This window comes from Vespa crabro, chromosome 11 (assembly GCF_910589235.1).
Source record: "Vespa crabro chromosome 11, iyVesCrab1.2, whole genome shotgun sequence".
Lineage (NCBI taxonomy): Eukaryota > Metazoa > Arthropoda > Insecta > Hymenoptera > Vespidae > Vespa > Vespa crabro.
In genome coordinates, this window is record NC_060965.1 from 6,476,896 (window position 1) to 6,503,207 (window position 26,312).

The window sequence follows — 26,312 nt, forward strand, 5'->3', positions numbered from 1 at the left end:
CTCAACGCGTGAAATTAGGAAGTACAAAATCTCGATATGTATATTGAAATCAAATTATTCTTTTTTACTGAAGATGGCGCAACTGTGTAAGTTCAAGCGACATTCGATATCTCGAGCTGCATTCGAGAATTACAATCGATTTTATGCAATCGATAAGAGCATTAACGAACAGGTGACGACATCGTTGTCATACTCGTGATTTCATAACACGCCATTTTCTTTGTGTGAAGTGTTAGGGCCAGAAGGAATACGCGTCCTGTTTTCTATTAAATTCGAGGTAATATCATCTACGTTCGAGGTTTCGTCGATCGACCGCTGGATGCTTTCGTCCGTCGATGGACATCGCGTATCTTTCCTTTGAGAAGACTCTCAAATTACCGCGCAAAATCGTAATTGCCCTGTTAGTGTGTTGACAGGTTTTCAACTATCGCAGTTAAACGGATTCTATTTTACATCTACATGTAAATTCTCTTACATCCTGTTAGGTTCTATTCTCGCTTAGTGATATCCTATTTTTCTTATTAACGGGATTACGAATTTAGTGTTAGTTGTCAAAGTATATTTATTCTTCTGATAATAGCAAATATCTTTTTTGTAACATTTAGAAACATACGTCATTAAGAAGAAAGTTACTTCTCATTCTGCATTCGATGATTCATTTAAAAAACATACGGATTAATTATGACATCTATTATATATTTTCTTAATGCTTTGAAATTTGTATCGTGTTTTTTCTTTTTTTTTTAATTTTATTGGGACAATATGATATTACTAAGTATTATTGTCAACAAATTCTTTTTTTCACAATCAAATTTTTGTAGTATAACAACATTACTGAAATTTATACTGTAATTCAATATAGATAACAGTATCATATCTTCTTTTATACTATGATCTTTACTATTTTCACAATTTTATCTTGTATCGTTCTGTTTAATACATTACATTCTTTTAATAACATTACTGCATAGTATTTGAAAAATAAATTTTTTTTTTCTTTCAGTCATTATGTCATCCCGCAAGAAAGTACTTTTAAAAGTAATTATTCTAGGAGATTCTGGAGTAGGTAAAACATCATTGATGAATCAATATGTTAACAAAAAGTTTAGTAATCAGTACAAAGCTACTATAGGAGCAGATTTTCTCACCAAAGAAGTTATGGTAGATGATAGGGTAGTTACTATGCAGGTAATTATGGTACTTTAAATAATATAAACCATTATTTTCATTGTGTAAAAAATTATAATCTGATTTTGACAATTACAGATTTGGGATACGGCAGGTCAAGAAAGATTTCAATCGTTGGGAGTTGCATTCTATAGAGGCGCAGATTGTTGTGTATTGGTATTTGATGTTTCTGCACCAACAAGTTTCAAATCTTTAGAATCATGGAGAGACGAGTTTTTGATCCAAGCATCTCCACGAGATCCAGATAATTTTCCATTTGTTGTTTTGGGAAATAAGGTTGATCTAGAATCTAAATCGGTAAGCTTAGTAAAACAAACCTGAAATATAGATTAGAATTACATTATAATATATATACTTTTCTATAAGGTATCTAGTAAGAGAGCACAACAATGGTGTCAATCCAAAAACAATATTCCATATTTTGAGACCAGTGCAAAAGAGGCTATTAATGTGGAACAGGCATTCCAAACGATAGCTAAGAATGCTCTAGCTCAAGAAAGTGAGGTATGTCATAAGTTCATATCATTATTCATTTTATTCAGTATCATTATATCATTTATAAATTGATCTGTTATTAACTATTGTTAACTGTTTTTCCACTCATAGGTGGAACTTTATAATGAGTTCCCAGACCAAATTAAACTGACCAATGACCAAAGAAATAATGGTAAAGGGGATTCTTGTGCATGCTAGGTCGTGGATCGACAAAAATTCATATACAAGCATATGGATGCAGAGGTCAGGTCGTACGTTTACATATTGGAATATAAATAATATTCACAAGTTTTATAATAATTTTGATCAGCCTTTAGGAAGTCTGAGAGCATATATCTCGGTTTTCATATCTTACATATTCATTAATCTCATCAGTAATTTTAAGATGTTTTATCAAACTTATTGAGTAAAGCAATAAAGATTTAAGATGCATATATTTTATATAGAATAAATTCTAAACAAAATATCTTTTTTTAAACATTGAAACACAGAATAGCATACCGAGAAATATTTATCTGACTTCCTATAAAAAGAAAAGAATATATGTTGTGATTATATCACGCATATTATATATTTGACTCTTTAGATGGGTCTTTTATCTTTACTCCATCTGTCCTATTGAATAGTTCACTCAACATAGTATTTTTAAACATATAATGCTCTCTCTTATTGGTCATGGTGAAACGTATGGACTGTCCTATATATCTGCATCTCCTAATGATTCATTGTTGATGTCCTTTGTCATAGGATGACACTATGAAGTTTTCACATAATAAAAATCGTTATTGCGCGAGGAGGTTGACGTGTAGATCGGGAATACAGGTTGCGTCAGATTTGAGAAATCATGCAGAAGATTGCCCATAATATATTAAGAACTATCGCATTTAGAGAGGAGCCTTGCCACGTAGCGAAGTTTTGTGAGTAGCTTTTAAGAATATCGACCATTTGCGGCTTCTCATCTGGAGACTAAAATTTACTATTATTGATACATCAAGGAATAATAGGCAATATCAATACTCATGTTGCATGTATTCTCTTTATATTTAAATTCAAGATACAAAGAATGTGATAGCGTTTAATAATACTATTTAATAATCATTGAATTAAGCAGTTTTTGCTGTTTTTTTTTTCTTTAATTACAAGTATAACTTTTAGTCGCAATATTTGAAATATTTCATTCAAAAAAGTTTTATTTTAACAACTACATCACAATATTTATCGCAACATTTCATGGCCCCTCTGTCCAAAAAGGCTAGTGCGTTTTATCAGGCAATTCTTTTTATAAATGACTCAACAATTGGATTCCGCTAGTTTGATAAACCATACATCGTACCTCCTTCAAAGCGCTTCTATTTTCATCGATTTCGTTTTTCTTCTTGAAGTGTTCCGTTTTGCAGTGCGTGCGTTTTCAAGCATTTCAAAAATTGTAATAAAAAAAAAAATCATAGATTATACTTTAAATATCAATTTGTTGTTTTGTTTTATTAAACGACTCGATTAAATTATTGGTCTTTTTTTATATAAATTAAATGTCTTGGCAATGGTTTAGTAAATTAAACTTTATATAGATTTCTCTGCGGTGCTTATCGTTTCATGAATGAAACATTTTTTTGTAAGATTTTTCCTCGAATTAAATAACACACATAAACCTTTAATAAATATTTTAATTCTGTATATTAAACTTTCATCGGTTCTTGATTTTGTAAACATAAGATATGTGCTAAGTTGTATTGTAAATTTTATATTAGCATATTTAAACAGAAAGTGAAGCACTCTTATTTTTTGTACCACACTTATAACGATTTTGCATATAAACGTATGTGTAATAAAAAAGACAGTATACTAGAAGTTTATAAAACACAAGTATGTTATATATAGCTATGAAAACCGTGCGATATGATGCAGGCGATCACTTCCTCGTTCAAAATCATGAAAAAATTAGATTCTAAGTCACAATCCTGAAATATTCAGGATGAAAGATCACGTGAATTAAATTGATACATACATATAAGATTTCGTATGAAAAACAAAAATTAGATCGTGAAATATATGCGTACACTTATGATTATTCCCGTGCATAATTGCATGCTTTCGTATGTGTATGCATATCTTCATATATACATGTATATAAATGAATGATCATGACGATTACAACTATAATTATTAATATAATTTTATGGAGATATGTTAACTATAGATATTATAATTATAAATATTATATTCATTGCTGCTACTGCTATAAATCCACTATTGCTATTTCTAGTTTTAAGTAAGCGAAAAAGAAAAAAAAATACATTTATTGCAAAAAATAAATTTCTTCGACTGTTTTACCTTTCTTTCCATTTATCTTACTTATTAAGTAATTTTAAGTGTTATACATTAATTACAATTTAAATACTTTATTTAAAATTTAAGCTTCTCATTATTATATATACATACTTATTATAACTTATGTAATTAATGCTAATTTGAATTTTTTGAATAATTTAATGCTATCTTATAATATACTTTCAATGAGAATGTTAAAATACATTTGTTATTTTTTTTCTATATTTAATATATATAAATATATAAGCAAAGATTTTAATTTGCTATGTATTAAAATTATTTTTATTAATTATGAAATCAACATAACTGCTATTCATATGTTTGAATGATATCGATATTCTATAAAAACAAGAAATTGTTAACATTGATTTTCGTTTCGTGTATTATTTGTTTCAATAGATATTAGCAGGGTTTTAAGTATTTTAACGATGTTATTCTGAAACGATTGTAGCGCCAAAGTGACTGGTTGGTTGCAACGATTGCAACGAAAGAAATTGTCGTACTTTGTAGCTATTTGTGTTGAAAATTAGTAAAAAAAAATAATAAGGCCTCAATTAAGTTTAATAATATCTTTAAGTAAATATATTATTGATATAAAGGAAGAAAGTTATATCGGCTACGGTGTACCGGATGAGTATCAGTGCCTGTGCTATGCCAATCATTAATTATAACCACAATGAATGGCATCGTGTGATTATACGACTTTCCGTTACCGACGCTACTTCACCAAACGAATTTTTCAGGCAAAAACACTAAAGGTGAGATATGTGAAGAATAATTTTCTAGTTTTTGCGACGTATATGAATCCTCATTATATTTTATGTATTTTTCTGTGTACCTTTTGTTTTCAAAAAGCAGGTGTTTGCTTGCAAATTGGCGTCCCCTGGCGTTCTTGGCCAATTAGATGAGGACATTTTCCCGCCATATTATTAAGACTTATTTAGGGTAGGAAATGATTTAGTAAATAAAATTCTTGGTTCGAGCCTAAGAAAACGCAAGGATTAATTACGATTTTTTTTGTCTGTGGCATCTCTTGATAATAATTACTGTAATTGAGCTGTGATTAATTGATTTTTATTTATTGAGTTAGACTTGATATAAAATGTCATTTGAGAACCAAGGATACACATATAATATATATGAATTAAATCATTAATTAGTTTTATTATTAAGTTTATTGTTAATTATATATAATAATTATTTTGTTATAATCAATTATACTAAATCATTGCTTTTGCCGCAATCATAGAACATATGAAATTTATGTTCATTTATAGAAAATAAGAGGTACTCATATTGTAAAATAATAATGTATATATGAGATTTATATTGACTATTTAATACAAACCTTCTTGTATTAAATAGTCAATTCTTTATTTCGTTTTATATGAATTTACAGGTACATAAAAACATATCACATTAAAATGAGTACAGCTGTTGAAAATGGAAATCAACCTGGTAATCTCAAGAAAAAGACCATTGAAGGAATTTACCAGAAGAAAACACAACTGGAGCATATTCTATTGCGTCCAGATACATACATTGGATCTGTTGAAAGCACTACTGAACTTATGTGGGTTTATGACAAAGAAAAAGAAATGATGATACAAAAAGATATCAAATTTGTTCCTGGATTATATAAAATATTTGATGAAATTTTGGTAAATGCCGCTGATAATAAGCAACGAGATCCAAAAATGGATACTATTAAGGTTGATATAGATGCGTAAGTATACTTCGTAAATAAATATTAATAGATTTATGTCTTCTACAGAATTATTTTAAGAAACATTATGCATATATATATGTATATATATATATATATATAATCGCATTGTAGAGAAAATAATACTATATCTGTCTGGAATAATGGAAAAGGAATTCCTGTTGTGATACACAAGGAAGAGAATATGTATGTACCCACTATGATTTTTGGCCATTTATTAACATCATCAAATTACGATGATGAGGAAGAAAAAGTAACTGGAGGAAGAAACGGTTATGGTGCAAAATTGTGTAATATTTTTAGTCATCGTTTCACTGTTGAAACTGCATCTAAAGAATATAAAAAATGTTTAAAACAAGTGAGTAACATTGATAGAATATCAAATATGATAATTGTAATGATTAAAACATCTCAATAATCTGTTTGTTTTATAGACATGGGGTGATAATATGGGGAAAGCCAGTGAACCACGAATTAAAGATTTCCATGGAGAGGATTTTACAAAAGTAACATTTTCTCCAGATTTATCAAAATTCAAAATGGATTCTTTAGATGATGATATTGTATCTCTTATGTCGCGTCGAGCATATGATGTAGCAGCATCTACAAGAGGCGTGAAAGTTTATCTTAATGGCGTTAGAGTACCTGTGAAGAATTTTAAAGATTATGTCGATTGTTATATTAAAGGAAAAGAAGATGATACTGGTAACCCATTGAAAATAGCTTATGAAGCTTGTGGAGCTCGTTGGGAAGTAGCAGTAACTTTATCTGACAAAGGTTTCCAGCAAATGTCATTTGTAAATAGTATTGCAACGACGAAGGTACATATATTTTTCTTTATTTATTAAAATTTTTCTATACATTTTTTTATATATTTGTAAATATAACATCAACATATAAAATCAAATTTATTATATTATTAATTTAATCAACAGGGTGGCCGTCATGTAGACCATGTTACAGATTTGATAGTAAAACAATTGACAGAAACTTTAAAAAAGAAAAACAAAGCTGGAATAACCATCAAACCATTCCAAATCAAAAATCATTTATGGATTTTTATAAATTGTCTCATCAATAATCCTTCATTTGATTCCCAGACTAAGGAACACATGACTTTACAACAAAAAAGTTTTGGTTCTAAATGTGTATTAACTGATAAATTCATTACAACTGTGAGTATTATGTAATATACTATGAGTATGGTTTTATTTATATAAATTAATAATATTTGTATAATCATTTAATTGATTTATAGGTAATGAAAATTGGCATTGTAGAATCAGTTTTAACATGGGCCAAATTTAAGGCTGATAGCCAACTGCAAAAATTGGGACCTAAATCAAAACAAAGAAAACTTCAAGGTGTTATTCATTAAATTACGTCAATTTCATAATAAATGTATTACAAAAAAGATATTAAAATGTAATTAAATATGATAGTACTAACATATTAAAGTATGAATTATTTTAAGGTATTCCTAAGTTGGAAGATGCTAATGATGCTGGAACAAATAAATCATTAGAATGTACTCTAATATTAACTGAGGGAGATTCAGCTAAAACAATGGCTGTATCAGGAATAGCTGCTGTAGGTAGAGATAAGTATGGCATATTTCCATTAAGAGGTACGTCTAATACTTTATAAAAATTATAAGTTCTATATTATCATTTTTATAATTATTTACATATATTTATCATAGGTAAAATATTGAATGTAAGAGAAGCAACGCATAAGCAAATTTTGGAAAATGCAGAGATCAACAATTTGATAAAAATTCTTGGTCTTCAATATAAAAAGAAGTATGAATCTCGGGATGATCTTAAAACACTTCGTTATGGTAAAATGATGATTATGACTGATCAAGATCAGGTTGGTACATATCTTTTAAAACTCTTATTGCATTCGATAAGCCAAGTAATATGTTTACAGAATGTTATATTATATATATATATATATATATCTTTAGGATGGTTCACATATAAAGGGTCTTTTAATTAATTTTATTCATCACAATTGGCCATCTTTACTAAAACTTAACTTCATTGAAGAATTCATTACACCAATCGTAAAGGCATCAAAAGGAAATCAAGTATTATCATTCTTTTCATTGCCAGAATTTGAAGCATGGAAAAAAGAAACAGAGAATTTTCATACATATAAAATCAAATACTACAAAGGTTTTCATTTTTACATTTTGTATCTTTTTATATTATAAGAAACAATTTATATAGACATTTAAATTATTCTAAATAGGTTTGGGTACTTCTACTGCCAAAGAGGCAAAGGAGTACTTTGAAAATATGACCAGACACAGAATTCGGTTTCGATATGATGGTGATCAAGATGATCAAAATATTATTATGGCATTTAGTAAAAAATGTGTTGATCAACGTAAAGAATGGTTAGTGAATCATATGGACGAAACAAAGAGACGGAAAGAGATTGGTTTAGGTGAACGTTATCTTTATGAGAAAGATACTCGTACAGTATCTTTTTCAGACTTTATAAATGTTGAATTAGTGCTATATAGTAATTATGATAACGTGCGATCTATACCTAGTATGGTGGATGGATTTAAACCTGGACAAAGAAAAGTACTTTTTACATGTTTGAAACGTAATGATAAACGTGAAGTAAAAGTTGCACAGTTAGCTGGTTCAGTTGCGGAACATTCGGCTTATCATCATGGTGAAGTGTCTCTTATGGCTACTATAATCAACTTGGCTCAAAATTTTGTGGGAAGTAACAATATCAACATACTTCAGCCTATTGGTCAGTTTGGTACAAGACTTACAGGAGGTAAAGATGCTGCAAGTGCTCGATATATCTTCACGATGCTTAGGTTTGTATATTTGATCAAAAATTATGTTGATATGTAACATTAAACAAAAATTATAATTTTATTATATTTATATATGTATTTCTACTTATAGTCCACTAGCAAGATTTATATTTCATAAACACGACGATCCACTTCTTGCACATGAATATGATGATAATCAAAAAATTGAGCCAGTATATTACGTTCCTGTAATACCAATGGTATTGGTAAATGGTGCAGATGGTATAGGTACAGGATGGATGACAAAAATTCCAAATTATAATCCTCGTGAAATCATAGAAAACTTATTTCGTATGATGGAGGGTGGAGATCCTAAACCAATGGTAATATTTAAAAATAATAAGTTTGTAAAAATCTATTGACATTCAATCTATAATTTATAATTATGTTTTGTAGATACCATACTACAAGAATTTTACGGGTGTAATTGAAACTTGTGGAGAGTATCGTTATATTTGTAGCGGTGAAATATCTGTAATAGGACCAGACAAAGTAGAAATTACAGAACTTCCAATTGGAATGTGGACACAAACTTACAAAGAGACAGTATTAGAACCTATGTTACATGGCACTGAAAAAACACCTGCAGTTATTACGTAAGTTATATCATATATTGATAAAAATAATATATTGTACAGTATATATATATATGTTGATTTTTACATATTTTTGATTTCTACAGAGATTATAAAGAATATTACACAGATACAACTGTACATTTTATAGTAATATTAAATCGTGATAAATTACTGGAATTAGAAAGAGATGGTCTTCATAAAGCTTTTAAATTGCAATCGACAATGTCTATAACATCTATGGTAAGATATATTAACATTTGTTCTAAGATTTATTGTAAAGAATAAGAGCAAACAACATATATTTTTATTGCAGTGTGCATTTGACGAAAATCGATGTCTTCAGAAATATGAAAGTGTCACTCAAATATTAAAGAATTTTTACAAAATTAGATTGGAAGCGTATCATAAAAGGAAAGATTATTTAGAGGGTATTTTGCAAGCAGAAGCAGGAAAATTATCAAATCAAGCTCGCTTTATTCTAGAAAAATGTGATGGTACCTTGGTAATTGAAAATAAAAAGAAAAAAGATATGATAGCTGAATTAGCAAGACGTAATTACGAATCTGATCCTGTCCTTGCATGGAAATTAACTCAAAATAGAGAAGCAGTCTTGGTAAGTAATCATATAATACATAGTTTATGTATTAAATAAATATCATAAATGCATATGCCTATATTGATCAAATATATTTATTGCTACAAAAGGAAGATGAAGTAAGTCATAAGATAAAAAATCACTTGTATTTATCTGTTGATGTCTTATAATGATATATTACATATCTACATATGGATAATAACTTCAGTTTTTACTAATCTTTAGGAGGAAGTTGCTGAAGAAATAACTGAAGATACACCATCCTCATCAGCTATGATACAAAAAAATAATTTCGATTATCTTTTGGGCATGACTCTTTGGTCCTTGACAAAAGAGAAAAAGGATGATATCCTACGTCAAAGAGATGAAAAAATAGCAGAATTAAAGAGATTGCAAGCTCGTACTCCTATTTCTCTTTGGAAAGAAGATTTGGATAATTTACTAAGCGAATTGAATAAAGTAATTATATGTCATATCATTTAATCGTAACAATTTAGATAGTATTAAAATTATTCTTATATTTATATTTGATTTTTAGGTAGAAGAGAAAGAAAAGAAAGAAGAAAATAAATCACGTCAAAATATCAAAAAACCACCAGCAAAGTTCTACAAACAAGAGGATACTCGTAGAATAGTCCCTGTAATTGATACTGAATTAAAAAAGAAAATAGAAAAGGCAGATATTGTATCAAAGGACAAAAAAGAAGGAATTAAGAGACAGCCAAAAGTAAGTCTTTCTTATTTATTAACAAAATTATATTGATTTTTTTTTTTTTTTTTTTTTTTTTTTTTTTTTTTTTTTTCTTATATTTAATCTTTTATAGATTAAAAAAGAACTAACTGAAGAAAAAGATGAGTTTGATGCTCTCGTGGAATCTAATAAACCTATTGATGAGAAACTCAATATTAAAGTTGAGAAAAAATCTGGTGCTAAAAAAGGTGAAGTGACTTTTTTTATATAATATTAAACTATTACAGAAAGTTATGATTAAATTAAATGCAATATTTTTTGATAATTAGGAATGAAACAGACAACACTGTCATTTAAACCTTCGAAGAAGTCAAAGAAGAAGGATTCAGATTCCGATAGCAACGAATTTGACAGTAATGAAATTGATTTTGATAGTATTTCACCAGTGCGTTCGCCACGAAGAGCAGCTGCATGTATAAAAAAATTATATACTATATTAAAATATATTTTAATATATAATGTTTATTTAACAATCTAGTGTTTATTTTAAAATTGACTTTCTATGTAAATTGCAGCTAAAAGGAATTATGCTCTTAGTAGTGACGAATCGGATGCTGCTAGTGAAAATCTTTATAGTTTGTCATCTGATTCTGAACAAGTGTGAGTATGCATGTTGATTCGAAAATTATATTTAATATGAAATAAATAAAAAAGATAAATTAAATAATTTAATTAACAATATTCAACGTCATAATATTAAAAAATATATCAAAATTATTATAAGACTTAATGATCCAAATTTTTATAACTTTTTTTTTTAGGAGGAAACCGAAACCTCCTACAATAGCACTTAGCGATTCTGATGATGATTTCAAAATAGACAAGAAACCACCGCCACCTAAATGTGAATAAATACATTTTTTATCAATATATTAATCAACTTAAATATTATTTTTAACTATATAAATTATTATGAATTATCTCAATATTCCATCAAGGTTTATTAATTTCTTTATTACAGCGAGTCCAGAGGAACTTTTTGATAGTTTAGTTGGAAATACTCCTGACAAATCACAAAAACCTATTATATCTTCTTCAGGTGAAGATAGTTCTTTGGTAATGTTTACACCACCAAAAAAAGGTAAAATTAATGCGACTTATATTTAAAATATCGTTATATATATATCACACATTTTTAATTTTATTTTCAATATAATATTACTTTAGTTCCATCGAAGAAAAAAGCTGAAAATGGGGGTGCAAAGGCAACGAAGCGTCAATTGAAGAAGAAACTCAAATCTTCAGATTCTGAAAATGATGATAATTCATTAGCGACTAAAACGAAACCTGTATGTATTTTTACAAAATTGTTATACTATTACATAGTACAACAAAATTGTATCATTTTTAAATATTTATTTTTATAGAATAAAAAACGGATGAAAAAATCAGACTCCGAAAGCGAGAATACAGTGGAATCATCGCCTGTAGTACCCATAAGAAAAAATAGTGCACGTAATCGGAAACCAGTTTCTTACGCACTTAAATCGGACGAAGAAAGTGATTCAGATTAATTGTATTAACGTGGTAAATTTCTCAAAAAAGAAAAAAAGAAAGAAAAAAGAAAAAACTGTAAATTACGAAGACTGCCTATATAAATTAAGGGAGAGAGAAAAGGTAGATCTGAATTGGCATGGAGGCCAAGTTTTAGTATTTTTGTGGTTTCTTACGTCTTTGGAAATGTCTAAGAAGGCACAGTTGCAATGAATATTGTAATTATAATTAATTGTATGTGGGCATAGAGTAAGAGAACACCATGTTCAAAATCATTTTAAACTGATTTCAAAGTTTTATCCAATGGACGACTATGTGCAAAACAAAGACAACAGTATACTCTAAGCTCATTACACAGACGTATAGGTAATTAAAAACTTTAGATTTAATATTAAATTAACATTGTATAACTCATTGAAATGTTGTAAGAAAACACGGCGCACAATCCATTATGTCATGTGTATGTAATATTCATTTATGATATACAAAACAAACTAAATAGATAATGAATCTTTTATTTTTCATTATTGTATCTTTTAATTTTGCTTCTCCTTATAAAAGTAATAGAGATTATTTGATAAGGATGACGTTCTTACACACATGACATTATCGAGTAAGATTACTCCTATATAATTAATGCGCCATACATGTAATAAAATATATGGACATTTTCATATTTCCATTTTTATTACTTTCGTCACACACTATCGTAAAAATGCAAAGAGCTATTATTAAAATTTTTTCAATCTCTTAATTCTTTTTTGGAAAAACTTTCGAAAATTTCGCACAATTTGCGAATATTTTATTCTACACCTTAAAAATTTTACTTTAATAAAAAGTTCTTCATTATTTTAAACGATAATATTGTCATTACCTACTTGTACATAGTAGCTTCCTGTTATCAAATGAAGATCCCATTCTTCCATATCTTGTGGATACTGCACTGCTATAAAATTCCTTTTTACTCCTAAAATTTATCCCTTTACGATTATCTTCATTCTGTTTCTTTCTAAAAAATATATTAATTTCTTAACATTGAAGTATGAATTAAAATATCAAAGAATTGCATACAAATAACAAAGATAGGGATTTGAAAGATTTTAATGACAAATAAAAAGTGTGCGAGTAATCTCTAACTAGATATAGAGCAATAAATATTGTTTAACTATAAAAAAAAATTCAATTTTTGTCTCTTAAAAAGAATTCCGGTATTTTAAAATATATATATGTGAGGTGTATGTTCTCTGTTTTCTTTTTTCAATAAAATAGGGTGTATATATATATATTCTGATACAAGTATTGTATGTAATCAATAAGTTTACTAACTTTAAATTATACACAAATACGTAATTTTATTGCTATAACGTTTCATACACCATCCTCGACACAATTCCTGTTGGTAATTATGAGAAAGATCATGACTATGCTAACACGTAAGGGCGATAAAAAATATCCGATGTTATTTATATTGCGATGGCTGTCGTGTCATTTACGATAATAATACTTTACCCGACTGTACTCGAATTACAATTTTGCTCTATGAAATTAATACTATCTTGTAGTTCACTCCACAAAAAAAGATCATATATTCTAATTCGTTTATGTGTGTATATTTTAAATTATTAGTAAAAAAAACGTCTCGGATTTTTTTATATATATATAACTTTTCTCCAATACACGAATGCACGCGTTATTTATTAATTTATTATCCGTTGTTAAAGTTCTTCGATATATACAAATGCAAAATTGTTCTTTCCGCAGAACATAAACGCTACCTCTGATATTGATTTGAATAAATGCATATTAATGGCTTTTGTAAAAGATGTAAAGTAAATTGCTCATTTAATCCTCTTTTCTCGATACAAGTTACCGGATCAAATTTGCAAAAGTATATGTTTACTTAATGGATTTTTTTTTTTTTAAGAATAATTTATGATTTCCACTTGCTTAGTTTTATTTGCAAAAAAAAGAAAAAGCGAATATTTTTGTCATCTAAAAAAGGCTTTCCGATATTCTTCAAGAACAGAAAATCTTTATATTCAATGAAGAAATAAAAATATGTAATACATGATTTAATGCGACAGAGAGGCTGAATTCAAAGTCAATATTTATACGAATATATTGATTATTTTTGATTTCTTAATAATATCTAATAATACATATTTATCATTAATCTCTAATAAAGTGCATATTTTATAAAGAATGAATAAATTGTTTAAAAAGAATCAATTTATTTGAATAAATATTAGCTTTAAAAAGTATTAAAAAATATAAATAAGAAATCTCTGAGGCAATTTTGTAACTTAGTCTTAATGAAAAGCCATTTTTAGCGTGTTTGAGAAAAAGAAATAATAAGTATGCGTTTTTCTTGAATAATAGGATTAGTTATTAAAGAAGAGTGTAGGAGAAAGGAAAGGGAAATAGTTGATTGGCTTTTAAAATATTAAGCGATGGATCTAGTAGCAGACTCTGTTCAGACTTGTAATGTATTCTCCTCTGACCATACTTTGCCAATCACGTTGGTATTGTGTCATCAATACCGTGCCCACATTGTACCAACAACTTACAACATTTTAACAACTTCTTTCTATTACTCCCCAAAGCTGCAGTTTGTCGACAGACACGACTATAATACAAAGCAAGGGCACTTGATAAAATAACTTAGTCTTCTATTTCATAATTATCTCTATATAACGTACATATATAAAACAAATTATGAGTAAAGAAATAATGATCAGGTCGGTACAATATTACGATTCTTACCTTACAAATTTTAATGCCCGATAAATACGAATTGATTTAGCACGGAGATGGCCGCAATAATATGTTGATGTGTCCACGATTAGAAAGGAAAAACACGTTTTTTAACCGCGAGTTAGAAAATTCTCAATTTAAAATATATTTATGAACGGGAGGTGAAGGGAGGGGGTGCAAGTGGTGGACCGTGATCCTATACGATTTTTTTTGTTTTTATACTTTGGGAGCATCGCCACTCTTTCCATTTAATTCTCAAACTAATCGTTCCAGTATAGGTAAAGCCCACTCGTTTCAGAATAGGAACAACCAACCAAATCTCCTCGTGTTTATGTATGTTAATTGTTATTAGTCATGATATAAGTAATAATGTTAATATTTGAATAAAGTAACATGATGTGTAGTCAAGTATTCATGGAATACCTGACTGCACGGAGGTCATGCGAGGATAGAGCCACCACAGTTGTCTTCCCACTGTCAATGCTGTCCTTTTTCTTTACACCATATATATATATTATATCGGATTTATTAGTATATATATATATAGTATAAATATATACACGCACGCTAGATTTAACAATCTTTCATCACACTCATTCACGCATACGTAACTTCAGAAGAGAGGAACGTCTCCGCAAGAGCACAGTCTCTTACTCTTTTGACGCGCTGCATTTTTATCATTCGTTGCCCTCTGTTTTCTTTTTTTTTTCCCCTTTCTCTTTCCTTTTTCACCGAGTAAATCACTTCCACTGGATTCCATCATCTTATATCCTTTTCGCTTACTCTCCTCTTTAGTTTAAACTTCACTTTTTAATTCACAATGACTTATCACATGTTTATCCGTTTCCTTCCATTCTTTTAAACACTATTATCAAGTCAGCCCACTGTTTTGATACAAGGAACGATAATACAATTGAATATTTACGAACACAACATTTTTGTTATGCTGAATAATGTAGCGTGGCTTGTAGAAAGACGCAAGCTTCTGGACTTGCGACGACCAGTCTCGCATCTCTCTTGCAATGTCCTATGAGACGACCTGTAAGTATAGTTGTGGCGGTATGGTGGTGGTGGTGGTGTGGTGGTAGTAATGATGGTAGTAGTGGTGATGGTAGTGGTAATGGTGGTGATGACGGTGAAAGTGGTGGTAGTGATGGTGATAGTATCCGGTTTAGTATTTACAATTGGTTATAGCGATCGTTATTTTCCTAAGATGAGATGGTGCGCAGTTCAGTGCTCAAGATTTGGCATGTAATAGCATATCGAAGATATTCGTCTTTAGTCCATTTCCACTACGAACTGCTCGACGCGTTCATACCACTAAACATGCCAACAGTAAAGGAGCTCTGCTGCTGTTGCTGAATTTGTTGTTGTTGCTGCTGTTGCTGACTGTTCGCTTGACGGCCATGTTTTGGCACAGGAGGTTGCAGGTATTCGTGTCTAGCTAGTGTCAGTACATCTATACGTTCTTCTTTCCTATACGCTAGGCAGCTTCTTATGAAACTCTGTAACACAATCCCAATAAAATACTGATCTCTATGATGAAAAAAACAATATCTCTTTCAAGTATTATTCGATCAATCCCTACCTTTGCTTCGTTGCTAACGGTTGGTTTATTCGCAAACTGAACTTCAGTCGCCTTCAGTATGGTATTTTCTTCTAAAATTGTAGCTTGCGATTGGTTGTGTCCAAATGGCTGTGAAATATTAAATATAAACATCGTTTTTACTAACAATATTACTATTTGACGATAATGGATTTGATTTGAATTATTAATTTAAATTACCTTTTTACCATAAAGGCATTGGTAGAATATCACCCCCACGCTCCATACATCAACTTTTGATGATATTTTGGGAGGATTTTTTCCAATGACAAAACATTCGGGCGGAAGGTACCTAATAAATCAATTTTACATTGGATAAACAAACATTTGAAGTATTTATTTTGATAAGAAAATAATGAACAAAAATACGTACCAATAAGTACCAGCACCCTGGGATGTAAGGTCCATACCATGATCAGGATTGTAATTTTCTTCATCCATAACTTTACTCAATCCAAAGTCAGTAATTTTTATTTCTCCACAGACATTACCTTCTGTGAGTAATATATTACCTATAAAAAAGATAATATATAAAATACATTATTTTAATGTTTTAATACTATAAAATGGAATGCTTTAATTCGCACAAACCTGGCTTTAGATCGTAATGTATGACCGGTGGTTTTATTTCATTAAGATATTTTAATGCCGATACTACTTGCATGACGATCGACCTTGCCTCCCTTTCTGGTATAGTTTTATGCTATCAAAGGAAAAATATAACTTTTCTTAATCCGATCCATTATAAAAATAAAAAAAATCAAAACAAAAGAAAGTACAAAAAAGAAAATACTATGTGTACCTGTTTAAGGTAAAAATCTAAATCATGTCCATCGCAATATTCCAAGACAGTACAAAAGGAATTGGCATCAATTTCAAACACATCGTACAATTTTACAACACGTGGATGATCAAGAGCTTTATGTATGTTATATTCCCGTAATGCGTGCCTATTTTAGTAAAGAATATGTTAAATATGTTATGTATATTATAAATGAGGATAATATAATAAATAAATATATATATTATATTATATTATATTATATTATATTATATTATTTGTAGTTAATGACATTCGATTTTTTACGTACTTTATATAATTAGCCTTTTTATCTTCTTTCCAGTCTTTATTTAATTGATGCACCTTACAAGCGACATACCGTTGCTCTTTTAAGTCAAATGCCTACGTTAAGAAAGTAATAAAATGTATGAAATAAAAGAAGATGAAAATGGAGCATAAAATTCTTGAAAAAATATATATCAAAATTATGTTTAATACCTTATGCACTTCACTGAAGCCACCCTTTCCCAATAACATTAGTAAAAGGTAACGTTCATTCAATACAGGATGAGAATTGAATCGCGATTGGTCCTCATTATGAATACGCTTCAACTCTCTGATGTGTAAATTTCGTTCCCTTTCTAATTTTTCCATTTCTAATTGCAAATCTGCGTCTTCTTTCTTCAACGCACTTTGCCGCAACTAAAAATTATATTGATCCATATTTATTGTTGTTTATTCTCAAAGAAATATATATATATATAACTAAATAAATACCTTGAGTATTTCATCGGCTTCATAATACTCTTGCCACGTATAAGAACCAGGTACAGCATCTGGTTTTAAGAATGTAGCTTCAGTTCCATTATGCAAAGAAGGTTGTGGCTGACTACGCTTCCTACTTGTTTCACTATTGGATGGCCTCTTTTTAAGCAACAATTTCTTCTGTCTATCAATCTCTTCTCGCTCGGTTGCAATTTCTTCTTGTCTTCGAGCTAATTCTTGAAATGCATAACCATCCGTCCAATTTTCTTGAAACGTCGCACCTACCCTCTGTGTCACAAATTGTCCCAACCTCAGTCTATTTTGCATACACTTTTGCCTAGCCTCCTTTTTTTCTATGTTTGATTTTTCTTTTAATAACTTCTTTACAACGTCTATACACTTATTTATATGGGATTTGTGCTGCTCAATAATTTTTTGTTGATTAGCCATTTGATGCCTAAGTTCATCTGTCGTCTGTAAAAAGAATACGTATATATATGTTGACATAATTAATATTGAAATAAATATCAAGAACAGTCATTTTCATTGCACATATTGCAATGGCATAAACTTTTTACTTACTCTATTTAATTCATCAATTTTGTTATTACGTAGTTCTAAATCCGAAGAGGCTTGAGTTTCAAATTCCTGTATCCTCTGGCAAGTTAGTTCTGTCTGGAATATATAATTTACATATTTTATAATAAATACAAATAATTAACTGTAACATCTGATACATTTGTCAGCATTGATTAGAAACACCAGATACCTTGCTGCACCCAGATAGAGCAAAAAACATGTAACAAATAAAAAGAAACAAATCTATATTTCTTTTGTTTATATCGTTAGGAACTCAAAAAGATGATTCAAAGAATTATTTTAGCAAAATTTATAGAATAAAATATAAAAAATATCAATATGTTAGTTATTTGAAATAAATGTAGAGCAAAACCCAAAGATATTAATATAACAAAATTACAGGCAGCAAGGAAAACACCTAAAATGTATGCGTATGTTAAATAGTAGACAAATACTAATTATTACAAAAAAATTTGAATTTAATCATAGCCCTCTCTATATAATAATAAAATTGTACCCATCAGAAATCAAGCATACAAAAATTAAATGATCTATTAAAATGTAAACATACAGGAATGCCAAGATAAAAAACATACACCCCTATTAACAAATTTACAATGAAAATGACGACTGAATATGAAATAACTTTGACCAATTAAATGCAAAATAAGAACTTTGTTGGATTAAGGAGCGACATTACAAGGTAGCCTGCATTTGTATGATAACAAATGGATACAGTGCTACAGTCTGATTAAAAATTCGTACAAGTTATTGCGAACATTCGACAAGAAACATCCTTTTTATGCTTACACATCATTTTTACACATGATACTATAAATAATACATACAATGATTTTGTATAAATGTTTTTTAATAAGTATTAATAGTAAACTGATCTTATTAAAAAAACTACAAAAAAGACCCAATGAGTACGATGATGATAGCATTTTTAAATCATTTTTTCATTGGAACTACTAACATCATCATAATCATTATTAATAATAAATTTTGTTATTAATCACCTTTGCCAATTCATTTATATTTGTGTCTTATTAATATCATTAATACCTCGTAATACATTTAATAGAGCATTTAAGAAATCTCAAGTAGAGGCATCATGTTAACAAAGTGTTTTACCAATATCACTATTAATTACAGAAACATTGTAACAAACATATAATTATATTAAGGAATTCTAAGGAATACATTAATAGGGCTTTTCTTATAAAATGCTCGCAAGTATTACCGAATTTTGCTTACATTTGGGGTGTTAGTCTTCGCTTGCCTGACCTGGCTTGTCCTACTGAGGTTGGTAGGCCTTACCTGCACCTGCTTGCTGACCATCGAGCCTGCAGGTTGCGTCGAAGACGGTGGTGGAAGAGGTGGAGGTTGAGGATGAGGCCTTGGTGGTTGCATCAAGGACGAAAATTCCGCCACCGAGGAATTAGGCGTCGTTACTTGAGGTGAAAAAGGTTGTTGAGGCGATGGAGGATACTATTGAAATGAAAATTTACAGTATATGATAAATTTCAATAAAACAGAGTTAACAATATCATGTTATTTATATTATGTTACTTCAGCATTAGAAATAAAGCAATAAAAACAGAGATATATTTGAAATGTATTGAACGATAATTACCATAGGATATCCCTGCTGAGGAGAAGGACTTTTAGCTCCTCCGTGTCGAATAGGACTATTACCAAGATGGTGCTTTGAAAAATATTCGTTGATTTTTTTGTTGTCTAAAGCAGCAACAGACCTAGTTCCTTTGCTACCCACCGGCCCTCCTGGAACCCCCCCACCACCATCATCAGCTTTACGTTTTCTTTTCCTTTCAGAAGGAGTTCTTGGTATTTTTTCTGGAGTATTTGGATCTACCTCCTTATCACTATGCGAAGAGCCTACAATGAATTACAAATTTATCCACAAAATGAAATTTTGTGATCAAAGTTGATATATATCATCATACTTTGAAAAGATAAGAAATCGCTGTGATATAAATAATAAATCTCTCATTGGATTCGAATACTTTAACATTTCTAAGAGATATTTCTAGTTAAAAATAAGAAGATATTATGACAAGTATAATTTGTCAATCAGAGAAAACAAACCACTCAAGAACATATAGATCAAGACAACATTTACTTAAAGTCACTAAGAGATTCTTTGAAAGTAAAAATCATTAGACTTACCGGTACTCATGTTCGAGTCTTGACTATGAACCGACTGACCAGAGTTTACGGTTGATTGGGGTGCCATCTGAATTTGTGACCCAGCAGACATCTGAAAGAAGACAAAGAATATTAATAAAATCCTTCTTAATGGTCAAAATAAGAACGATTTACAAAGATACACGATAACGAACCAACTGATCGGACGGAAAAATTCGGCAAAACGATGACGCGAGGAATGTAATAAAAAGGAGATAGCACGGCACTACTATCCGATCGAGTTTCACTACCGCATCATGGAAAAGATGCGGAAAAGCCTGACATTACCGCCCGAGAATTAACGTCAAAGTGAAGGAACGGTACGGCGGCCGGAACAGAGACGAAACGTAGAAGATGTACGAAAAATGAGTATTTTAAAGAGGGTTACACTTTGTGTAGTTGGCACTAGCGTGCTGTCTATCGGCCAACGCAATTCGCATGTTGTTAAAAGACACAATTTACCGAGGGGAATAAACCTGGAAGGACAGAATCATGCAGAAAAAGAGGAGGGAGTAAAGGAACGACATTGTGCGAGAGAGAAGGAACACGCGCACTGGACAGAAGGGGAGCGAGTGCAAGAGACGAAGTGGAGAGCAAATATGATGGAAAGAGAGAGAGAAAGAGAGAGAGATATATAGAGAAACGAAAAGTGGGAGAGAAAATGAGAGAAGGATAGATAGATAAATGGATAGATATGAGAGTAAGAGAAAGAAAGAAAAAGAGAGTGACACCTTCCAAGGCAGCCTATGGTGGAGTCCCATAGTCGTGCTCTCGGTTTGCGCGGATCGGCAGTATGTCAAACATAGGCACACTTTCGCGCACGATTCCTACGTAAAAGTCAATAGCACCGTGCGAGCAAAATGTGCGATATACGCTCGGAGCTAGAGGAATCACGACAAAATGGAGGACTATAGAAGAGGAGAGCAGGCGGGCGGGCGGGAGGGAGAGAGAGAGAGAGGAAGGGAGAGAGAGAGAGAGGAAGGGAGGGAGGGAGGGAGGGAGGACGGACGGACGGACGGAAGGGCAAAGGGGAAGGGAGGAGAGGGTTCTCTCTCAACAGCAGGGAAGGCACCGGCGACGAAACGAGAAGAGACCAGAGTAGGAACGAGGGGAAGAGAAGGAGGAACTCAAGCGATAGACTCGGGGTGGGGAGATTTCGAGTTCGGAGGGAACGAGGAGGTAAGGAGAGGAGGGGATGAGAGGTAAGAACTCGATGGCGGAGGAGTGGTTGCGTCGTCGTCGTCGTCGTCGTCGGTCGGATCGGGAAGCAGCAGCAGCAGCAGCAGCAGACAGAACCAACGCACCACGAGGGGGCAGTTTCACTACAAGTTCGCTTCCGAATTCTCCTTCGAGGAGCAAATACTGAGATATATATATTGTATATACATAGCACACATACATATATATATCTTGTTATTATAGCCAGGTTTCTTTTCTTTATCGTACGCGTCTACAAATTGAGGGAAGGAGGGAAGGAGGAGAAGGGAAAGAGAAAGAGAAGGAGGAGGAAGAAGGCAAAACTATTCACGTCATACGGCCGATGACGTCGGTAAGACGATAAATTACGCGCAGCGATTCTCTTCTTCTTATTATTATTATTGTTGTTATTATTATTTTATTATTATTATTTTATTATTATTCTTATTATTACTATTATTATTATTATCATTATCATTATCATCATCATCATCATCATCATCATCATCGGGGACCGGCGTGTCAGCCACGTTTACTCCCGTGCGCGGTTAAGAACCCGGATTAATGGTAAGTCCTCATGGACGCGGTCACGCGTTTGCGCGTTTGCCAGGCGGAACGCACACGTTCGAATTCCACGCTCTCTGCCACCATCGCGTATACATACATATATACATCATACACACACATACACTCGTACGTACATACATCCATAGCATGCACACGCACACATATGCGCGCACGCTCTATAACTCAGAATTAAAGGCATTGCTGCTCTGGTGCTAACGTCGATGCCATCTCGGTTCGATAAAAAAAAAATATATATATATAATATATAGAAAAAACAAGAAAGAAAAAAAGATGGACGTGCTTGTTTGCTTGTCCATCTGTCCTGTCTATCTATCGATGTGTCTTCTCTTTACAATGTATATGTCGTAACTCGAGATAAAAGGGACTTCGAGATACTAATCGAAAACATTCGATTTACGATTATCGAAGAAATCTCGTTGATACGTTTCAACTATCATCATGTTTAACGCAATGTATATACGAAGTGACACACAATCGTCAATCTTATTAATAAATAAGAGAAGTAATATAATGATGGCATTTTTTTATTTTTTATTTTTTTTTATTTTTGTACTGAAGTTAGCCGCGAAATAAAATTGAATATTCTTTAACAATTTTCATATATGTATTTCATAAAATTACGATCCCTTAACGATGACAACATTTTTAATAGAGTGAGAGAGAGAGAGAGTATAAATCCTTCGTGTAACTTCGGTGCCTTCGTCGTTAATACACCACTCCTACGATCGATAGAGGACACGCACTCAACGTCTACGCCATTTGAATATTTTAAAGCGAACCTCTCGCATTTTTAAAATGCGAATATAGACGACGACGACACCGGCTTGCTGGTCGTCATTTTGAAATATCCTACACTCCCCAGTAATAATATTGGCCAGTTTACATCTATCAATTTTCGTAAGACGAAGGGTAATATAGAGGAACATGCTGGACATGAAGATGACAAAATTTCCATGTGAAAAAGTATGTTAAAGGGACGATCATCTCTGTTCGTGCCTATTTCGTTAAAAATAAAGATCTATTATCGACATAAAATAAGTGCGAGAGAGAGAGAGAGAGAGAGAGAGAGAGAGAGAGAGAGAGAGAGACGCGACGAAGGAACGAAAAAAAATTTTTTAAATTAAATATAAAAAGAAGAAAGAAAAAATGAGGGATATTAAATAAAAAAGAAAGGACATCGAGACACATAAAAAAAAATCAACTTCGAAGCCGGCTCTGAAGTATCGCGATACTTACGTACGAAATGAGCCCTGAACAAAGGAGGAAATTATTCGCGTCTCATCTTGAAACAATTGTTCGCCTTTTCGCGAAGAAGGTAAAACGGATGAAAGGAGGAACTGCTACCGGGATGTTTACCGAGTATCGACGCCGAGCCACTGTAACAGAGAGCGTATGTAGAGAGAAAGAGAGCGAGTAAGATAGAAACAGAAGAGAGAGGTAGGGCTAGAGGTAGAGGGAAGGCGGGAGAGAGGAGAGAGAAAAGAGAGAGAGAGAGAAGAGAAAAGAGAGAGAGAGGTGGTGAAGGAGAGGAAGAGCAAGAGAATCTCGAAGCAGCAGGGTTCGAAATCCGTCGTCCTATCACACGAACGCATCCGATTCACTGAGAAAAGCGACTCGACGAATCACAGATCGCAGTATGCGGCCAGGCATTGGCAACGCGAGCGAGAGGATTCCGCGGTGTCGGACCTTTCGGCGATGCGACTACGCGCTGGAGTGTATGAACCGTGCTGATCTAACCTAACGTTCATGTCGCATACACACGACTAAGAAAGAAGCTTTAGGGCGAATGCCGAGAGCAAATAAATAAAGAAAGAAAGAGAAAGGAGAAAAAGAGAGAGAAAGAGAGAGAGAAAGAAGGATAGAACTTAGAGGCACGAGTATGTGCGTGCGTGTGTGCGTGCATCCGTTAAGTACGTACGACATGTAAAAGAAAATGGAAATAAAATGAAAAATGAAAAAGAAGGAAAGAATCGGTAAGAAAAATATATACGAGGATGCGTTTAGAAAAGAAGAAAAATTATTACCTGCAAGTTTCTTCTTTCTGCGAAAAGATATAAAGAAAAAGGGAAGGGGAGGGAGAGAGAGAGAAATAGAGAGGGAGGGAGAGAGAAAGAGGGAAGAGTAGAGGAGAGTGGGAGAGAGCCGCTGCTCACGTGCTACGGGACGCCTTACGACGAGGAATCTCGTGCGCAGAGGAGTAGGTAGACACACAGAGGAGATGTGTTCTCGTTCCGCTCGTTTGCCGAATACGCACCGAGAGGATGATCCGTGTGTCTGAGAGAACAGGAAACTTCCTTATCGATGGATCAGCGACCGTGCCCGGAACTGGGCTAGAGGGCCGGGTATCGTCCCTCTCTCGGGCAGCGGAGGAGAGAAGCAGCCGGCTGCTGTCTATGCTTCTTCCTCTCCACCCACCCCGCCACGTCGTTCGTCGTTCGTTCGCTCGCTCGCTCGTGTTCGTACTCGTGCGCGCGTTCCGTGTTCGCAAGTTGGCTTGAAACAGCGTATATACTACGGCGACAGTACTCCCGGCGAGTCGTTCTCGTTGTTGTCGTCGACGACAACGACGACGACGACAATGACGATGATGATTGCACGAAAATTTTTCTGTAGCGCGATTTCTTCCTCTTTTTCCCCTTTTTCCCCTTTTTCCTTACCGATTTTTCTTCTTTCTCCTTTTCGTTTTCGACAATAATAACGATCACAACAACAACAACAACAATAACAATAACGATAACGATAATAATAACAATAAGAACGACGACGACGACGACGAAGACGATGACGACGACGATAATGAAGATGATGATGATAATGATGATGATTCGACAGTCCTACTACGTTAGCCATAACCGCCGTCAAGCCATCGTCATTTCTTTCTTTCTTTCTGTTTCTCTCTTTCTCTCTCTTCCTCTCTCTTTCTCTATCTCTCCTTTTCCTTCACCGACGAGAAAAAATAAATCAGACGAATTTGACTCTCACTTCGTTTTGTTCTTTCTCGAGCTTTTTAATCTCATGAAATTGACGCAGTACGATTGACACACTGCTCTTTGATGAGTAACGACGCGACGATGACAACAACGAAGACAAGAGGAAGAACACCGACAACTACTACTACTATTATTACTACTAGTACTACTACTACTACCACCACGACGATGACGACAACAGAAGCAGCAGCAGTAGTAGCACAGAGTGCCGTCAATGGCCACGATAAACAGCATTACGCGTACGTTTTCACGAGCCAAAAATTCCGGCGTGTGGACTCGTCTAATCGAAACGGAACTGGAACTGTCCGACCACCGTACCGTTCACAACTACTACTACCTAGCTGGAAGTTTCTCTCTCTCTCTCTCACTATTCCTCTGTTTCTCCCTTCCACCCCCTTTTCTCTCTCTCCCCCGCGCTACAGCAAATGAGCAACGAGCGAGATTCCGAGATGCGGCAAAAGGTGCAACCACTTCACCTCCCCGCGGCACCGCGCTACCGCCCCGCGATCACAACAGAGAGACGAACGGAGACGGCGAAAGGGGGGGAAGGAGGATCGACGATGGAGAGGGTGGAGCGGGCGAAGCGACGAAGCTTGGCGAGCACGGACCCAGAGGAAAAGGGGGGAGGGAGGGGTGGGAGGGGAGGGAAGGAGAGACTCACTCGACGACGGAGTAAGACCGAAAGAAACGCCGCGTGACTGACGGAGAGAAGAGATTTTGCGCTAAAGAGAGAGAGAGAGAGAGAGAGAGAGAGAGAGAGAGAGGATAGAGAGGGAAAGAGAGAAGGCATATGAGACATTCCTTCGGTGAACGGATCGACCGAGTGTGAGTGCAAGCGAGC

At 32.8% G+C, this 26,312-nt stretch overlaps 3 protein-coding genes across 27 annotated transcripts in view; 2 read left to right on the top strand and 1 right to left on the bottom strand.

Moving 5' to 3' along the window:
* The first annotated feature begins 134 nt into the window (after window positions 1–134).
* Window positions 135–3,996, top strand: LOC124428196 (ras-related protein rab7). 3 transcript variants are annotated; one of them, XM_046972012.1, is made up of 5 exons: window positions 135–277; window positions 1,004–1,188; window positions 1,267–1,485; window positions 1,555–1,692; window positions 1,795–3,996. In XM_046972012.1, exons 2-5 carry the CDS (start codon window positions 1,009–1,011, stop codon window positions 1,879–1,881), a joined length of 624 nt encoding a protein of 207 aa, XP_046827968.1. In that variant the 5' UTR covers window positions 135–277; window positions 1,004–1,008; the 3' UTR covers window positions 1,882–3,996. The 3 variants fall into 3 exon arrangements, with proteins under 3 accessions (XP_046827968.1, XP_046827970.1, XP_046827969.1); XM_046972014.1 differs by having other exon boundaries at window positions 184–400; XM_046972013.1 differs by having other exon boundaries at window positions 185–461.
* A 473-nt stretch (window positions 3,997–4,469) lies between these two features.
* On the top strand, window positions 4,470–12,678 carry LOC124428002 (DNA topoisomerase 2). Of its 4 annotated transcripts, none has more exons than XM_046971516.1 (24): window positions 4,470–4,769; window positions 5,411–5,737; window positions 5,852–6,095; window positions 6,172–6,558; window positions 6,673–6,912; window positions 6,996–7,101; window positions 7,212–7,364; window positions 7,440–7,609; window positions 7,707–7,917; window positions 7,994–8,582; window positions 8,674–8,905; window positions 8,979–9,178; window positions 9,265–9,400; window positions 9,474–9,773; window positions 9,866–9,874; window positions 9,981–10,214; window positions 10,294–10,482; window positions 10,580–10,694; window positions 10,776–10,919; window positions 11,022–11,106; window positions 11,268–11,350; window positions 11,468–11,587; window positions 11,674–11,795; window positions 11,874–12,678. In XM_046971516.1, the coding sequence occupies exons 2-24, from the start codon at window positions 5,436–5,438 to the stop codon at window positions 12,018–12,020; spliced, it is 4,518 nt and encodes a 1,505-aa protein (XP_046827472.1). In that variant the 5' UTR covers window positions 4,470–4,769; window positions 5,411–5,435; the 3' UTR covers window positions 12,021–12,678. The 4 variants fall into 4 exon arrangements, with proteins under 4 accessions (XP_046827472.1, XP_046827474.1, XP_046827475.1 ...); XM_046971517.1 differs by lacking the exon at window positions 4,470–4,769 and adding an exon at window positions 4,957–5,298; XM_046971518.1 differs by lacking the exon at window positions 9,866–9,874.
* A 1,777-nt stretch (window positions 12,679–14,455) lies between these two features.
* Window positions 14,456–26,312, bottom strand: part of LOC124428004 (serine/threonine-protein kinase tousled-like 2) — a 54,978-nt gene continuing 43,121 nt past the window's right edge. For 12 of the 20 annotated variants that reach the window (XM_046971533.1, XM_046971523.1, XM_046971527.1 and 9 more), the window contains 13 exons: window positions 20,679–20,769; window positions 20,125–20,387; window positions 19,746–19,979; window positions 18,489–18,581; window positions 17,919–18,380; window positions 17,640–17,843; window positions 17,452–17,543; window positions 17,163–17,310; window positions 16,952–17,063; window positions 16,734–16,872; window positions 16,541–16,652; window positions 16,343–16,450; window positions 14,456–16,259 (listed from right to left, as the gene is read on the bottom strand). In XM_046971533.1, the coding sequence (XP_046827489.1) occupies window positions 16,047–16,259; window positions 16,343–16,450; window positions 16,541–16,652; window positions 16,734–16,872; window positions 16,952–17,063; window positions 17,163–17,310; window positions 17,452–17,543; window positions 17,640–17,843; window positions 17,919–18,380; window positions 18,489–18,581; window positions 19,746–19,979; window positions 20,125–20,387; window positions 20,679–20,769 (2,271 nt within the window). In that variant the 3' untranslated portion in view covers window positions 14,456–16,046. Of the gene's footprint in view, window positions 16,260–16,342; window positions 16,451–16,540; window positions 16,653–16,733; window positions 16,873–16,951; window positions 17,064–17,162; window positions 17,311–17,451; window positions 17,544–17,639; window positions 17,844–17,918; window positions 18,381–18,488; window positions 18,582–19,745; window positions 19,980–20,124; window positions 20,388–20,678; window positions 20,770–20,851; window positions 21,401–21,427; window positions 22,119–23,717; window positions 23,858–24,735; window positions 25,157–26,312 lie in introns of those variants that run through there. The other 8 variants (XM_046971543.1, XM_046971538.1, XM_046971537.1 and 5 more) reach the window with 7 other exon arrangements.